Raw genomic sequence first — 18,804 nt, 5'->3', positions numbered from 1 at the left:
TTATCAGATCCGTGTGTATGGCAAAGCAATGCACTAGATCATTGCCAATGTAAATCTGATACCGGGGCTCAGTGATTACCAGGAATAAATGATTGGCCGTTTTACCCCCAACTGAAATGGATAACATGCATTTGGCAATAATATTATGACTTTTGGAGTCATTATCCAGATCATGGATCCAGTTATCCTGAGGGTTGGGATACCTGACTACTTTAGGATTAGACATTTGTGTTAGTAGATCTCTACTAATGTAACTATTTCCCGGTGTAAAGCCAGTTTAGCCTTTTTAGTTCTTCCCAGGTCATTGACTTTGAAGGGAAAGAACACATCCTCATTCACCTTTCCAATCCTTGCTAGGAATTGTGTATGATTACTGAACCCAGTAGAGTCAGTATCTTCTCTATGGAGGTGAATAGAACGTCCCCTTCCAGGCAGACATCTCTGACTCTTTCAGGGGACACACATCTGGTGTTCTCCTCCTGTCCACATAAGGTGGAGGTAGGTGTTGCCTGTAAGAAGGAAACATGTGGAATTTGGCTGTTCCTGAAATGGACCTCAATAGAGTCCGGTCTTTCCTCCATCACGTGGCAGTTACACAGATTGTGATAGGATTGGGAGTGCTCATAATTAATTGGCACATTGACCTGTGACCATATAACCTCACTGATAAAATCAATGACAGGGTTTCATCTCTGAAGGAGATCTATAGCAATAATTAGGGGTCATAGGGCAAACCAACTAGCAGTGTGGGATGGCAGATTCTTTTATTTCCCACTATGAAATGTAGCCAAGCCGTACCTGATACCTTCATGGCTGTACCGGATACACTCACAGGTTTTGCTGGGAAACTTTTCACCTTTATATTTCCCTGAAGAGAAGTCTTGGATTTGTTGGAAATCTTTCTGAGTTCTAATAGTTGCTTGGCTCCCCGTGTCTAATAAAGCCATGATCTTTGGTAAATGATGATGTCATTCCACTTCAATGGAATACCTTTTGTCAATGTCCTGTAATGGGCAGAGGTACCTTGGGTGAGAAGTGAAGGTGTCTTTATGCTTTGTCTCATCCGCTGACCCCCCCTTCTTCTTCACATGGAAGCTCCTTGGACGGCTTGTCACGTTTTCATTGTGGAGGATTCTGTGGGCTGTAATACAGAAACACAAACATTCTGCCCCCCCCTTACCTTTTGGCATAGGACAGGTTCAATCCTTCTCAGACATACAGACACTTGGCTTCATTTGTGCTCTCTTGTTTATCGGGACATTACAGGCATTATCATTGTTTGATGCTTTAACCTGTTCATTCCTGCTTCCTACTGAGGACGATTTTCTGCAGGATTGGGATTCCCGAAAAAAGGATTCTTAGTGTTAGCAGTGAAGAAATTGGTTATTTCCCCCATTTGTTCTGCTAATACACTGAACTGACCTGCATCTGCTCCAGGCTTCATATAGATTACTTCTACTTTTCCAATGGACTTTTGGGTTTGGAGTTTTGGAAGTGGATGTCTGGGATCTGACAGAACTTTCTGTTTCAGAACCAGATTGGACCTTTTTCTGGTTGGACCTGTAGTTCCGGTAATAACCTCCCTGATTTCTCCTGTCGCTTAGTAAATTGATGCTTTTTGTCTGAGTTGTCAGTGACGGGGACCTTCTTGAAATCCAGATTGGGTTTAGACTTCTTCTGACTGAGAGGTCTGGATCTTCAACAACTTCAGCATAACTCCTTTTTGGGGATTCAAACTTTCTGGGATCCTTTTTAATCTGAGTCTCAGCTATGTTTTCTGTGGGCTTTGTAAATCTCCTGCCCTGAGACTCTTCCCCATGCTGTAATCCAGCGTAGAGGGCGGTCCTCTCTGTCAGTAGCCAATCCAGAGTTTTTCTGGGATTGTAATCTCGGGCCAAAATCATTTCTTTTTTATTTGGGAAAGCATCATAAAACAATTGGACACATTCAGGGCTGTCATAATCAGGATCTTTTCCAGCCAGGCTGTAGGCATTCTTGAGAACTGACAAAACCTCTCGGGGACTTTGATTTGGCCGACATTTTAAAGTCAAAATGTCTCTTTTATCAGCAGTAGCTGAGCGGTAGGGACCAAATTCTGCTTTTATTTCTGATACCACTTCAGACCATCTTATTACACCCGTGTCTCTGAGGCAAGTCAAGAAATTCCTGTGCTTTGGCTGAGACACCCATGGGACAAATTCAGTTTTCTGTTTGTCAGAATTCAAACTTCGGGTCATCATCACCTCCTCGTAGGTTTCTGTGTGATCAATTATAGAAGGAGATCCTTTCTTAGTAAAGAGACCCACAGTTTCTGTTAGGAATGGTATCACTTTGGTGGTATCATACACAGGCCTCTGGGATTTTCTCTCACTTTTGGGGTGTTTATGAAGTGAGATGGGTCTTAATTTAGGAAGATAATGTTCCCTACTGGAAGGCATTTCATCCTCATCTGGGGGGTCACTGTAGTTACTCTCAGATTCTGAAGCCTCTGATTTTAATGGGATTACAATTTTAGGCCTCATAGAATGGTCTGGGTGTGAGCTGCTAAAGGGTTCAATGACATTTGTAGTCTGCCAAGTAGAAGGTGTAACCCTTGTACTGCTGGCTTTTAGCTCCTGTGTCTCCGGTACCAATTGCTGATATGTGCGGTTCTGGACATCTACCTCATGCTGGAGATGGGTATTCGCAATGCTCAGCTTTTCACATTCTCATTTCTAAAGTTGAATTTATCCCTTTACAGTCAGACAAATCCTCAGAGATCTGATCTAGATTCTTTCTTAACCACCTCCCATCCAGCCGTTGTATATAAACAGCTGGATGGTGGCAGTGTCATGTTTCACATGACTGTCATATGCCTTTAAGTGTTTTCTGTATCTTGTCTCTGCTCCTCCCTTTCCTTTGGTTTAGTTAATGTTGTATAGATAGCCCTCCCCCTTTCCCAGGAATGCATTGCAGCTCTAGCCTCATGTCATGGAGCAGGAAACATTATGATCTTTTGACCTATCGAATGTTCATTCTTGTAAGAGTCTCTCAGTTTATGAAATAAACTTCACAAGATCTACAAGATGTCATCGATTGAGTCACTGACTGTGGTATCCAATTGAGGTTGAAGTTATCACTATCTCATCACAACTGTAAAATACATAGAGCACATTATAAATACCTAGATGGAGAGACAGAACAGGCAGTGTAGGGGCAGGTGGCTGTTTATAAATGGCCTCCCCGCCCCCTGCTTGTGCACGCTCCCTGGGAGCGTGCAGCAATGCGATCCGGTGCCCGCTGTGTCCTCCAGATATGGTGGAATACCGGTCGTTGTACTGGACCTCTGTGCGAGGTCCCAATCATGTGATCAGTGATTGGCCAATCAGTGATCACATGCAGAGTAGTAAGCAAGATGTCACTTCTGACATCATTGCTTACTATGTGTGAAATCTGTGAATGATAACAGAGATCACATGGTACAATGCTATTCACAACAGCCTTGTACCATGTGACAACCTGTGACCAATCACAGCTCACACAGTATTTCTCAGCCAGAGAGAAGGAGAAATGATTGCTTTTACAGCCTTTATGGGTGTAAAAGCAATCAGTGTAAAAAAAATCTTCATCACCCCCCACAAGTAGTACAGTGTCACCATTAGTGACACTGTACTGCTAGGGTGACCGTATGTAAAAAAACCCATAAATAATAATATAAAAAATAAAATAAAAATGTAAAAAACATTTTTTTGAAAATTATAATTTTTGGTTATACACTAATTTGAGTTATTTTTTTTTACTAAAAAGATAACTGAATAAATTTTGGCCAAGATTTATGATTAAATATTATTTATTTGCAAAATTTTATCAGAAAAACACTTTTTTTCAAAATTTTTGGACTTTTTCATTTATATAGCAAAAAATAAAAATCCCAATTGTGAATAAATGCCACCAAAATAAAGCTTTATCTGCCTAAAAAAATGCTAACAAATTCATGTGGGTACAGCGTTGCATGACCGCGCAATCATCATTCAAAGTGTAATAGTGCTGAAAGCTGAAAATTGGCCTGAACAGGAAGGGGGTGAAAGTGTCCAGACTGGAAGTGGTTAAAGAAGCGATCAATTCTTTATTTTTTTTTAATAATTTTTCTTGAAATTGAACATTTTATCTGACAATTGCTCCATCTCAGCAGAAATGTTTGTAGATTGAGTTTCTATCTCATGGAGTTTTCTCTGTAAGTGTTTAACGTTCTCAGCCTCTGGCCTGATATCCAATTTTGCTTTATTTAATTGTTCTGCCAATTCAAAAATGACATCAAGAAATTCTGGCCGAGATTTATGCAGCCGTGTTTCTTTTTCTTTCTTTGTTTTATCCTCAGCTATTATATACAGATAGCCAGCAACACGTGAATCATCAGAGCAGATATCATTTGTATACCCTGGAATCCTACTCCACATTTCAGTTACCCAATCATTCATATCCTGCTTAATGTCCAACTTATCTTTCACAAAAGACATCCCCTGAAATGTCACCAATTCTCTGACATCTCTCTGACTCAGAATAGCTTCAGATTCAGCACCAGAATGGCTCCATCTACTAGGAACACTTCTCACATCACACATTTTCTGTATTTGTAACTGACAACAGCGCTTTCAGAACCAAGAAAATGACAATAACATATCTGTACTTGCACCATTATATTTTTCCGTCTGTTTTAAATGTAGGCAAATCTTGGTGGGATCTCCCTCGGCCTCAGAGATTCTGCTCTCTCCTGGCTCTCATCCTACCTATCACAACGCTCTTTCAGCGTTACCTATAATGCTACCACCTCCCTCTCACTCCCCCTCTCTGTTGGGGTCCCTCAAGGCTCCGTCCTCGGGCCCCTTCTCTTCTCCATCTACACCTCCTCCCTTGGCCAACTCATACACTCTCACGGCTTCAACTACCACCTCTATGCCGACGACACACAAATCTATCTCTCAACCCCCCACTTCACCCCCTCGGTCTCCGCCCGAATCACACACCTGTTGAGCGACATATCAGACTGGATGTCGCTCCACTTCCTTAAACTGAACCTCTCCAAAACCGAGTTTCTTGTCTTCCCTCCAGCCCGGACACCACCCCCCCCCATTGACTTCTCCATCACGTCCAACAACGCCACCATCAAACCTGCCCCGCAGGCCAGAGTACTTGGTGTCATTCTGGACTCCAACCTATCCTTCCGGCCCCAAGTCCAATCATTAACAAACTCGTGCAGACTCCACCTCCGCAACATGCAGACTCCACCTCCGCAACATGCAGACTCCACCTCCGCAACATCTCCAAAATCCGCACGTTCCTAACCCCAGAAACCACTAAACAGCTCATCCACTCCCTCATCATATCACGACTCGACTACTGCAACTCCCTCCTCACTGGCCTGCCTCGCCGCTGGCTATCCCCGTTTTAGTCGATCCTGAATACGACAGCAAGACTCATTCACCAACCACTCCGTTTCTGCCACCCCCCTCTGCCAATCCCTCCACTGGCTTCCGATTGCCCAACGGATCAAATTCCAAATCCTAACACTGACGTACAAAGCTGTCCACCATACTGCCCCGAACTACATCACTGACCTAATATCCAAGTACCACCCAACACGCACACTCCGCTCCTCACAAGACCTCCTTCTCTCTAGTTCCCTGGTCTCCTCCTCCCATGCCCGCCTCCAGGATTTCTCCAGGGTGTCACCCATCCTCTGGAACTCCCTGCCCCAACCCATCAGATTATCACCTACTCTCCTCTCCTTTAGGCGCACCCTGAAAACCCATCTCTTCAGGGAAGCCTACCCCACCCCCTGCTAACTTGCCGACCTCCTCCACTCTTCCTACCACTCCATCCCCCACAGATATCTCCTCCTGTGCCACCATCCCCTCCCTCCTAGATTGTAAGCTCGAAAGAGCAGGGCCCTCAATCCCCTCATGTTTTGCATTGTATTGGTATTGTTCTGTCACATGTTCTGTCCCCCTTTGTAATGTACAGCGCTGAGCGAACTATTGGCGCTTTATAAATACTGTATAATAATAATAAAAAATAATAATCTCCGAAATATGTCAGAACTTTATCTGTGAGGAAATAATCCGTATACAATTCATGGAAACAGGCGGGATCTGGAATGAAGGAGATTCCCTACTAATTCTCACAAAGTAACCGACATCCCAGTTCTGTATTTGTGATAATTGGAAGACTAAATAAAACACAATAATGTGCAAAAATATATATTTATTAGTAATATAAATCAGTACAAAATGGTGATGAAATCTAATAGGTGATGATAAATAATAAACAATACAAGATAACAGTACAATGATCTAATCCACAATAATGGGGAGAAATACAAGCCAGCAATTACTTCCAAATATTAATGAATTAGATCCAACTGTCTGGAAATGTCGTGTAAGAAATCAGTAACTCAGCAACATGTGACAACAGATATACAAATCCCCCCCGTGATCTCTCTACAGCCAGATATTCAACGCTCAACGTGTACCTTGCCATGACTTGATCTGGAATCCCATACACAGGCCAATCCAATCCGCTTACAATCTGAGATGAAGATGTAATGTTACATGAAGTAGTCTGCCTTGTCATATATATACTGTATACATCCGGATAAACCATTGACTAGAAGCCAGAATCAGCTTCAGGGATATGTAAAATCAATCTTCCCCAGAGGAGGGAAATGATAATAATTTATACTGCAGGTAAAATGACGTCACATCCCCTCCTGTGCTCACCAGAACCGTTATCGGACTAAACAATGTATCTGGAGATATAAGGGGAGTACAAGTTATCTGAGGAAAATGAAAGTTCTAGTTCCCAATATGGACTGTATGGTGTCAGTGATGTCAGCTTTCAGTGCGCTCACTTCAGGGGGTGTCTGTGTCCGTCTGTTGCCCCTTGTCTCCTGTCTTGTGAGGTCTCTTTGGTGATGTGGTCTCCTCTCTGTCCGTCTCTTACTTTTATCCCCACATAAACCTAGGTGGGCAAAGCTTATCTTCACCTAAAAGTGACCTCAGACTAGGTGTCATTTCTCTATATAAAGATTTCAATGACCTGAAGGGGGCAGTATAGGATTGGGAAGGATTTGGGTCTTCTGGAACATGACAAGAGTTGACCTTTAACCTTGGCTAGTAAGGACATCACTACATTACCAGATAACGGCTTTCCTGACGGGTTGGTTTCAGACAAACTTGTACCAACGTCACTGCAAATAATGTATTAAGTGATTCTGGAGAAGGAAAATCTACCTATACATCCTACAAAAAGATGAGGTCATTATACTGAGACTTCTTATCTCACGTCTTCTGTAACATAACAACGTTGTCATACAATGAACTCAAACTGATACTTTATAATGTTACAAACAGAATATTATTATTATTATACAGGATTTATATTGCGCCAACAGCACTTTACAATATAACGGGAGACAATACAGCAACAATACAGTTCAATACAAGAGGGAAAGGAGGGCCCTGATCCTGGGAGCTTACAATCTAGGAGGAAGAGGCTAGTAGTACAAAAGGTAGTAACTGTGGGGAATGGACTGGTAGGAGGAGTAGATGATTCCAGTATTAGCTGAGGGCAGGATAGGCTTCCCCGAAGAGAGAGGTTTTCAGAGATTGCCTAAAAGTGAGCAGAGTAGGCGATAGTCTAATAAATTGGGTTGGAGAGTTCCAGAAGATGGGGTAAGCTCTGGAGAAGTCCTGGAGATGAGAATGGGAGGAGGAGACAAGGGAGCTAGAGAGCAGGAGGTCATTCGAGGAGCGGAGATGATGGTTTAGGTGATATTTAGAGACAAGATCGGTGATGTAATTTGGGGCAGAGTTATAAATGGCTTTATATGCTATTGTTAATGTTTTTAATTTTATCCATTGGGCAACGGGAAGCCAGTGGAGGGACTGGCAGAGAGGGGTGGAGGACACTGAGTGAGGGCCAGTGGAGGGATTGGCAGAGAGGGGTGGAGGACACTTAGTGGGGGCCACTGGAGGGATTGGCAGAGAGGGGTGGAGGACACTGAATGGAGGTCAGTGGAGGGATTAGCAGAGAGGAGTGGAGGACACTTAGTGGGGGCCACTGGAGGGATTGGCAGAGAGGGGTGGAGGACACTGAATGGAGGTCAGTGGAGGGATTAGCAGAGAGGGGTGGAGGACACTTAGTGGGGGCCACTGGAGGGATTGGCAGAGAGGGGTGGAGGACATTGAGTGAGGGCCAGTGGAGGGATTGGCAGAGAGGGGTGGAGGACACTTAGTGGAGGCCAGTGGAGGGATTGGCAGAGAGGGATAGCAGACTCTGAACAGTTGGTAAGGTGGATGAGCCTGGCAGCAGCATTCATGATGGACTGGAGGGGGGATAGCCTATGTAAAGGTAAGCCAATGAGGAGGGAGTTGCAGTAATCGAGTTGAGAGATTACCAGGGAGTGAATAAGGAGCTTTGTTGTATCATTGGTTAAGAAGGGGCATTTTCTGGAGATGTGGCGGAGGTTGAGGTGGCATGATTTGGACAGGGATTAGATGTGGGCCTGAAAGGATAGTTCAAAATCCAGGGTTACCCCTAGCACCTTGGCATGCAGCGATGGGTTGATAGTGGTGCTATTGATCCTGACTGAGAAATCAGGGGAAGAGGCACATGGGGGAGGAAATATTATGAGTTCAGTTTTGGATAGATTGAGTTTTAGGAAGTGGAGTGACATCCAGTCTGATATGTCTGTTAGTAAATTGATGATACGTGTGTAAACTGATGGGGTGAGCTGAGGAGTAGAGTGATAGATTTGTGTGTCATCAGCATAGAAATGGTATTGGAAACCATGGGAAGCTATCTGCTGACCCAAGGAAGAAGTGTAGATTGAGAATAGGAGAGGTCCAAGGACAGAACCTTGGGGGACCCTGACAGTAAGAGGAGTAGGAGAGGAGGAAGTAGAGTTGTAAGTGACACCGAAGGTGCGGTGAGATAGGTAAGATTCAAACCAATGGAGAGTATAGTCACAGAGACCAAGTAAATAGAGTTTTTTGAGGAAGAGGGGGTGGTCAACTGTGTTAAAGGCAGTGGAGAGGTACGAGTATGGAATAGTGACCATTGGTTTTAGTGGTTAGTAAGTCGTTTGTGAGTTTTAGGAGAGCAGATTCTGTGGAGTGTTATGGGCAAAATCCAGACTGAAGGGGATCGAGAAGGTTATTTTCAATAAGGTGGCAGCTCAGCCGGTTGTAGACTAGATGTTCAAGGAGTTTGGAGGCAAAAGGGAGTAAGGAGATGGGTCTTAGGTTGCCAAGATTGGTGAGGTCCAGTGAGGCTTTTTTAAGTATGGGGGTGACTAGCGCATGTTTTAGAGAGTTGGGGAAGATGCCAGTAGAAAGGGAGAGATTGAAGATATGAGTTAAAGAATGAAGGATAGAGCCAGAGGGTGACCTTAGTATTCACGAGGAAACAGGGTCCAGGGGGCAGGTGGTTAGGTGGGCTTTAGAAAACAGTTTACCAACCTCCTCTATAGTAGCTGGGTTGAACAAGGGAAGTATAGATTGTGCAGGTAGACCAGGAGTGTAGGGTGAGGGAGATGGCTGGTGGACAAGGAGTGTCAGGGTGAGGGGGATATCTGTACAGTGCAGATCTCGTCACAAATTGTATCAATCTTATTTTTGAAGTGATTAGCGATCTCCTGGGCAGTGAGTGATTTAGTGGGTGGAGGTAGAGAAGGATGAAGTAGAGAGTTAAAGGTAGAAAAGAGTTGATGGGGATTGCGTGAGAGGCTGTTAATGAGAGTGATAAACTAGGTCTGTTTGGCAGTGTGGAGACAAGAATTGTATTTTTGAAGGTCAGATTTATATTGGTCAAAGTCTTGCTGGATCCTAGTCTTACGCCATAAAAGCTCAGGAGCACAGCCATGTTTTTTGAGGCATCTGGTATTGTCTGTTTGCCAGGGCTGTAGCAGTCGGGGCCTAATTCTGTGTGTAGTGAGGGGGGCCAATGTGTCCACGGTGGATAACAGTGAACTATTGTAGACAGAAGTGGCCAGGTTGGGGAAGGACAGGACTGAGATTTTGTCATAGAGACAATCTGTTGCCAAAAAAAGAAGTGAAGGGTTAAGATAACGAAGGTTTCTACGGGTAACTGGTAGTTGGAAGACGAGGAGGAGGAAGCCAAGGAGAGAGTGAAGCTAATAAGGGATCAGAGAGAGGAAGAGGAAAGTTGGTGAGGTTGCAAGGAGTGCATAGGTATGAGAATACAAGGTGGAGGCAGTTACCATTGGAGTGAGTAGAAGCATGTGTCCATTGTTTTAGGTCAAAAGAAGTGGTTGGGCTCAGAAGTTTAGAGGTAGCAGGAGTGTTACGATTAACAGGGATGTTGATGTCACCAAGAATGATTGTGGGAATTTCAGAAGAGAGAAAGTAAGGCAGCCTGGCAGGGAAGTCATCAAGGAAGCTGGATATCAGTCCAGGAGGACGATAGATCACAGAAATTCTTAAAGAAACTGGAGAGAACAGACAAATACAGTGAACTTGAAATGAGGAGAGGGACAGAGAGGGAGGTGAATGGAGGACCTGAAAAGTGCTTTGAGGAGATAGGAGGATTCCAACTCCACCTCCTTTCTGTCCACTTGACCTGGGAGAGCCCAGAGGAGACCACCATGGGAGAGGGCAGCAGGAGAGGGAGAGTCAGATTCATGAAGTCAGGTTTCTGTAACTGCAAGCAAGTTAAAGGAGTTTGTGATAAAAAGGTCATGGACAGAGCTGAGTTTGTTACAGATAGAGCGGGCATTCCAGAGGACACAGAAAATAATCATCATCATCAGGTCACCTGATCTCCCTTGGAATGACTGGTGACTGCATTGGTTTGTGGTGTGAATGGATCTGAACCTCCTTTTGTCACCTCTTCCTTTATATCTCGGTTGAATATACAGATGTTGTTACGTTCAGCACTTTGTTGGCTGTCTTGGTTGTACATTGCTATAATATGTCTGCTGTTCAAGTAAGATGAGTGCACATTGCAGGCCGGAGTCTTCTCTTCATCACCCTGCTGGTCATTGATCATCAACACAATGGAGGAGTTTATTTTTTTAATTACTTTTATTTTTCCTTCATGGTCTTTTTTTTAAGTTTGATGAACAATTACATTTTGTAAAATGCAATAAAAAAAATAAAAAGAATCTCCTTACATTTAGGGGTCCATTCATAAAAGATGTCATAACAATTTATCCAGCAAGAGTGCGTGTCCATTCCTTCTGTGTGACTGGGGGAATGATGGCTGTTATTAGGATATTTGCTGGTCGAATGATCTCCATTGATTTAAAATGGAAAATACCACATGTGCCACTAGATGGAGATTATTGCTAAAAAACGTAGCGCCGTCTAAAGGCCAAATGTGGTATTTTCCATATTAAATCAATGACTGGTTGAATATTGTTGGTTTATTGGACTTTTGTCCTTCTATGTCTGATGTACTCATACCTGCAGGAGTATGATCTCAGGGATTAGTATGACACCGTGCCTGAAGAAAGAATCTAACTACCTAAAGAAAATGTGTTGGACAAACGTGATGATCATTCATCCGCCATGACAAATTCTGGCCGTACTTTAACACAGTGATTTCTTATGATCATCAGCTCCATCTAGTGACCAAAATGGGGGATTTTTCCTGAAATTAACTCAGAGTAAAAATAAAATACTACATTCTGGCCACTAGATGGAATAAATCAGAGTATGAAATTATTATTATTATCCAGGATTTATGGCACCAACAGTTTGCTCAGCACTTTACAATATAATGGGAGACAATACAGCAACAATACAGATCAATACAAGAGGGATAGGAGGGCCTGATCCTCAGAGCTTACAATCTAAAAGATAAAATACATCCAATATTCATCACAGCTGGGCGAATGCCGGTCACATCTGTACAATTAAATATTTTTTAAAAATAGAATGCAAAATCTCCCACCACAAAATATACTCAGCCAATGACAGGTCAGGACTCCATTTTTATTCTTCTCCTGCTATCAATGGCCGACCCGGTCCCACACTTCATCCATGTCTTTGGGGACCTCTGATCTCCTTATGAACTGTTTCTTCCATGATGAAGATCAGCCATGGAGTATATCTGAGGTGTATATCAGGGTGTGCTTCTTCCCCACATGAGAGCTGGGATGTCCAGCAACATTCATCTAGAAGACATTTCCCGCACTCAAGGCACTAATACACCTCCAGGGTTGTGTGGGACCCCTGATGTACAGGAAGACAGGACTTCAGTGAGGAACATTTCCCTCACTCATGTCCGGAACGCGGCTTCTTCCCCGTGTGAGATCTCTGATGTCCAGAAAGATAGGACTTCTGTGAAAAACATTTCCCGCACTCAGGACAGGAATACGGTTTCTCCCCTGTGTGCAATTTCCGATGTTTGTAAAGATCAGACTTCTGTAAAAAACTTTTCCCGCACTCAGAACAGGAATATGGCTTTTCCCCTGTGTGAGACCTCTGATGTCTGTAAAGATTGGACTTGTCTGAAAAACATTTCCCACACTCAGGACAGGAATACGGCTTCTCTCCCGAGTGAGATCTCTGATGTGTGTCAAGATGGGACTTAAATGAAAAACATTTCCCACACTCAGAACAGGAAAGTGGCTTCTCCCCTTTGTGAGATCGCTGATGTGTGTAAAAATCTGAAGTGTCTAAAAAACATTTCTTGCACTTAGGACAGGAATACGGCTTCTCAACCGTGTGATATCTCTGATGTCTGTTCAGACTGGACTTCCATGAAAAACATTTCCCGCACTCAGGACAGGAATATGGCTTTTCTCCTGTGTGAGATCTCTGATGTTTGTGATAAAAGGACTTGTCTGAAAAACATTTCCCGCACTCGGGACAGGAGTATGGTTTTTCCCCCTTGTGAATCCTTTCATGTGTGACAAGATCTGATTTTACTACAAAACATTTCCCGCACACAGAACAGGAATACGGCTTCTCCCCCTTGTGAAACCTCTGATGTCTGTAAAGTTGGAACTTCCTTAAAAAACATTTCCCACAGTCAGGACAGGAGTGCGGTTTTTCCCCCATGTGACGTCTTTGATGGGTGACAACATCTGATTTTAGTACAAAACATTTCCCACACTCAGAACAGGAATATGGCTTCTCACCTGTGTGAAACCTCTGATGTCTGTAAAGTTGGGACTTCCTTAAAAAACATTTCCCGCACTCAGGACAGGAATACGGCTTCTCACCTGTGTGAGATCTTATATGGACATTAAGACCATATTTAGAACGGAAACCTTTCCCACACTCAGTACAGGAGAAGCTCTTCCCTGTTGGAAGGCCGGCCCGGTCCCACACAGTCTGAGGTTCCTCAGGATACGAGGAATCTGATGGTCCATCTACACTGGGTGGGGCCGGATGGACATTGGAGGGAGCCGGGTTTTCTCCTAGAATATACTGTATGATGTCCTCATCTTCTACTTTCCAGTCTGGAGACAAAGTGAGACAATCCTCGGAGGTTTTCCTCATCTCCCGGCCATGGACTAAAATACAAAGACAAAGAGGATTACTAGACAGAAGCTGATTGGTTTCCCCAAACAGGACTCCGCCCACATCAGGCAGCTTGGTCTAGATGGGTGACTTCCATCATGACTTTGTACACGACTTTCCAGAAACATGATGCTACTTCAAAGCAAACATCGAAGGGATTATAAAGTCCCAAGCACATTCCATTCACACCCGAGCATAGCCGAAATGTAAGTTCCCACCGTGACAGACCCAACCGGGACATGGGCTTTTGGAGGGGACTACAGGCTAGCCTCTTGCCTACTGACCATGGCCCTGGTGTCTGAGGGGGCTTTATTCTTTGGTGCATGCCTGGGGGGACCTTTGGAGTAGCTTACTTGGGACTCAAGTCCATATCTCCCCAAAACACACAGACTCTGAGAACTGGAGGACCAAGATACAGATTTGGGGTCCCTGTCCCCAAACTAGCATTGACTGTTTTCAATCTCCCTCCTTCCTAGACTCAGAGACTCTAAGAAGATGTTGATATAATCAGTAAAACAACCTAATGCTGAGGACTCTTGCTGGAATCTGTTTATTAAGGTGTGATGTGTCTTTCTCCCATTGTGTGCCTCCTAGGTGTGCATTGTTAATGGAGTCACCTATTGTTTGTCTGTTGGGAAGTCCTTCTGGAGGTGCCTACGTGATAGGATTAGACCGATGTCAGCTTCACCTCGTTATCTAACCAGTGTGGGATGTTTATCCTGATGGAGGTCCTTCTGGAGGTGCCTACATGATAGGATTAGACCGATGTCAGCTCCACCTCGTTATCTAACCAGTGTGGGATGTTTATCCTGATGGAGGTCCTTCTGGAGGTGCCCACATGATAGGATTAGACCGATGTCAGCTCCACCTCATTATCTAACCAGTGTGGGATGTTTATCCTGATGGAGGTCCTTCTGGAGGTGCCCACGTGATAGGGTTAGACCGATGTCAGCTTCACCTCGTTATCTAACCAGTGTGGGATGTTTATCCTGATGGAGGTCCTTCTGGAGGTGCTTATGTGATAGGATAAGACCGATGTCAGCTTCACCTCGTTATCTAACCAGTGTGGGATGTTTATCCTGATGGAGGTCCTTCTGGAGGTGCCCACATGATAGGATTAGACCGATGTCAGCTTCACCTCATTATCTAACCAGTGTGGGATGTTTATCCTGATGGAGGTCCTTCTGGAGGTGCCTACATGATAGGGTTAGACCGATGTCAGCTTCACCTCGTTATCTAACCAGTGTGGGATGTTTATCCTGATGGAGGTCCTTCTGGAGGTGCCTACGTGATAGGATTAGACCGATGTCAGCTCCACCTCGTTATCTAACCAGTGTGGGATGTTTATCCTGATGGAGGTCCTTCTGGAGGTGCCTACATGATAGGATTAGACCGATGTCAGCTTCACCTCGTTATCTAACCAGTGTGGGATGTTTATCCTGATGGAGGTCCTTCTGGAGGTGCCTACGTGATAGGATAAGACCGATGTCAGCTTCACCTCGTTATCTAACCAGTGTGGGATGTTTATCCTGATGGAGGTCCTTCTGGAGGTGCCCACATGATAGGATTAGACCGATGTCAGCTTCACCTCATTATCTAACCAGTGTGGGATGTTTATCCTGATGGAGGTCCTTCTGGAGGTGCCTACGTGATAGGATTAGACCGATATCAGCCTCACCTCGTTATCTAACCAGTGTGGGATGTTTATCCTGATGGAGGTCCTTCTGGAGGTGCCTACATGATAGGGTTAGACCGATGTCAGCTTCACCTCGTTATCTAACCAGTGTGGGATGTTTATCCTGATGGAGGTCCTTCTGGAGGTGCCTACATGATAGGATTAGACCGATGTCAGCTTCACCTCGTTATCTAACCAGTGTGGGATGTTTATCCTGATGGAAGTCCTTCTGGAGGTGCCCACGTGATAGGATTAGACCGATGTCAGCTCCACCTCGTTATCTAACCAGTGTGGGATGTTTATCCTGATGGAGGTCCTTCTGGAGGTGCCTACATGATAGGATTAGACCGATGTCAGCTTCACCTCGTTATCTAACCAGTGTGGGATGTTTATCCTGATGGAGGTCCTTCTGGAGGTGCCCACGTGATAGGATTAGACCGATGTCAGCTTCACCTCGTTATCTAACCAGTGTGGGATGTTTATCCTGATGGAGGTCCTTCTGGAGGTGCCCACGTGATAGGATTAGACCGATGTCAGCTTCACCTCGTTATCTAACCAGTGTGGGATGTTTATCCTGATGGAGGTCCTTCTGGAGGTGCCCACGTGATAGGATTAGACCGATGTCAGCCTCACCTCGTTATCTAACCAGTGTGGGATGTTTATCCTGATGGAGGTCCTTCTGGAGGTGCCTACGTGATAGGATTAGACCGATGTCAGCTTCACCTGGTTATCTAACCAGTGTGGGATGTTTATCCTGATGGAGGTCCTTCTGGAGGTGCCTACGTGATAGGATTAGACCGATGTCAGCTTCACCTGGTTATCTAACCAGTGTGGGATGTTTATCCTGATGGAGGTCCTTCTGGAGGTGCCTACATGATAGGATTAGACCGATGTCAGCTTCACCTCGTTATCTAACCAGTGTGGGATGTTTATCCTGATGGAGGTCCTTCTGGAGGTGCCCACGTGATAGGATTAGACCGATGTCAGCTTCACCTCGTTATCTAACCAGTGTGGGATGTTTATCCTGATGGAGGTCCTTCTGGAGGTGCCTACATGATAGGATTAGACCGATGTCAGCTTCACCTCGTTATCTAACCAGTGTGGGATGTTTATCCTGATGGAGGTCCTTCTGGAGGTGCCTACATGATAGGATTAGACCGATGTCAGCTTCACCTCGTTATCTAACCAGTGTGGGATGTTTATCCTGATGGAGGTCCTTCTGGAGGTGCCTACATGATAAGATTAGATCAATGTCAGCTTCACCTCGTTATCTAACCAGTGTGGGATGTTTATCCTGATGGAGGTCCTTCTGGAGGTGCCTACATGATAAGATTAGATCGATGTCAGCTTCACCTCGTTATCTAACCAGTGTGGGATGTTTATCCTGATGGAGGTCCTTCTGAAGGTGCCTACATGATAGGATTAGACCGATGTTAGCCTCACCTCGTTATCTAACCAGTGTGGGATGTTTATCCTGATGGAGGTCCTTCTGGAGGTGCCCACGTGATAGGATTAGACCGATGTCAGCCTCACCTCGTTATCTAACCAGTGTGGGATGTTTATCCTGATGGAAGTCCTTCTGGAGGTGCCTACGTGATAGGATTAGACCGATGTCAGCTTCACCTGGTTATCTAACCAGTGTGGGATGTTTATCCTGATGGAGGTCCTTCTGGAGGTGCCTACGTGATAGGATTAGACCGATGTCAGCTTCACCTGGTTATCTAACCAGTGTGGGATGTTTATCCTGATGGAGGTCCTTCTGGAGGTGCCTACGTGATAGGATTAGACCGATGTCAGCTCCACCTCGTTATCTAACCAGTGTGGGATGTTTATCCTGATGGAGGTCCTTCTGGAGGTGCCTACGTGATAGGATTAGACCGATGTCAGCTTCACCTCGTTATCTAACCAGTGTGGGATGTTTATCCTGATGGAGGTCCTTCTGGAGGTGCCCACGTGATAGGATTAGACCGATGTCAGCTTCACCTCGTTATCTAACCAGTGTGGGATGTTTATCCTGATGGAGGTCCTTCTGGAGGTGCCTACGTGATAGGATTAGACCGATGTCAGCTTCACCTCGTTATCTAACCAGTGTGGGGTGTTTATCCTGATGGAGGTCCTTCTGGAGGTGCCTACGTGATAGGATTAGACCGATGTCAGCTTCACCTTATTATCTAACCAGTGTGGGATGTTTATCCTGATGGAGGTCCTTCTGGAGGTGCCTACGTGATAGGATTAGACCGATGTCAGCTTCACCTCGTTATCTAACCAGTGTGGGATGTTTATCCTGATGGAGGTCCTTCTGGAGGTGCCCACGTGATAGGATTAGACCGATGTCAGCTTCACCTCGTTATCTAACCAGTGTGGGATGTTTATCCTGATGGAGGTCCTTCTGGAGGTGCCTACGTGATAGGATTAGACCGATGTCAGCTTCACCTCGTTATCTAACCAGTGTGGGGTGTTTATCCTGATGGAGGTCCTTCTGGAGGTGCCTACGTGATAGGATTAGACCGATGTCAGCTTCACCTTATTATCTAACCAGTGTGGGATGTTTATCCTGATGCAGGTCCTTCTGGAGGTGCCTACATGATAGGATTAGACCGATGTCAGCTTCACCTTATTATCTAACCAGTGTGGGATGTTTATCCTGATGGAGGTCCTTCTGGAGGTGCCTACATGATAGGATTAGACCGATGTCAGCTTCACCTCGTTATCTAACCAGTGTGGGATGTTTATCCTGATAGATAATATTTGTGGGGACTGCCCCTATTTCTGGAGTGTATAAAAACTGTATTTCTGTTCAGTAAAGTCGTTCTTGTTTGACATCTAAGCTAGTCTCGTCTAGTCTTGGGTGCAATGCCCGGCTACAACACCTTGGGCCTGTGTCCTGGAGGTGAGGAAGCAGTTCTATAATGGAATCACCTATTCGGGGTGATAGGCATTCCGTCACATTTAGTGACAAGCAGTGGGATGTTTCCTGCAGTCTGGGACATCCAAACCACCACTGGGATCTGAGGTCCGGTTAGCAGAAGAGGAGAGGTATGGACACCAGCCGCCATGGAAGAGGAATACGTAAGGAGGGTGCAAGAGATGTGGATGCAGCACAGAGGACCAGTGCCAGTGCAGGTCCTGCAGGGATGGGATGACTCTGTCCGCTGGCAGCTGTGGAAGGAAGAGCTAGACTGAGAGCAGCGCTGCCAAGGAAAGTCTCCTCTCCATCCAGCACAGGTACTGGTCGCAGTATGAAGTGCGGGTGCTGTTATTGGGGGAATAGCTGCACAAGGAGTGGACAGTTGGGTTAAGAAGGCTGGTCCAAGCAGAAATGCTGCTGATTGAGAGCTTCAGAGCCTTCCGCTGGCATGTAGCCCAGGGGTGCTCTCGGACAGAAGACAACAGCCTGATGGAAGGCTTTGGCTATGATGGCTTGAGGCTGTTGTACTGGAGGCTGTCACAGGATCCTGACTTCAGGAATGATCTGGAATAGCATTTGGAGGAAATCATGGATTACAGGGACCAGATGCTGAACATCTCAGAAGTGCGCTGGGCACAGGAAGATATGGAGTTTCTAGGCCTTCAGGAATGGGAGGTGGAACAAGCATATAA

The 18,804-nt window shown here is 45.1% G+C and overlaps 1 protein-coding gene across 1 annotated transcript in view; it reads right to left on the bottom strand.

Annotated features, from left to right (window-relative positions):
* Nucleotides 1-14,260, bottom strand: part of LOC149450096 (uncharacterized) — an 83,207-nt gene extending 68,947 nt beyond the window's left edge. The window contains exons 1-4 of the mRNA XM_089692341.1: nt 12,280-14,260; nt 10,813-10,975; nt 7,173-7,268; nt 1,454-2,669 (exon numbers count right to left, since the gene is read on the bottom strand). Of these exons, the coding sequence (XP_089548467.1) occupies nt 1,454-2,669; nt 7,173-7,268; nt 10,813-10,975; nt 12,280-13,508 (2,704 nt within the window). The 5' untranslated portion in view covers nt 13,509-14,260. The remainder of the gene's footprint in view (nt 1-1,453; nt 2,670-7,172; nt 7,269-10,812; nt 10,976-12,279) is intronic.
* Between the last annotated feature and the right edge of the window lie 4,544 nt (nt 14,261-18,804).

Source organism: Staurois parvus, unplaced genomic scaffold (assembly GCF_062004578.1).
Source record: "Staurois parvus isolate SC_StPar_1 unplaced genomic scaffold, SC_StPar_1.0 ptg000582l, whole genome shotgun sequence".
NCBI lineage: Eukaryota > Metazoa > Chordata > Amphibia > Anura > Ranidae > Staurois > Staurois parvus.
The sequence above is the reverse complement of the archived record's forward strand: the minus strand, read 5'-3'. Positions and strand labels throughout refer to the sequence as shown.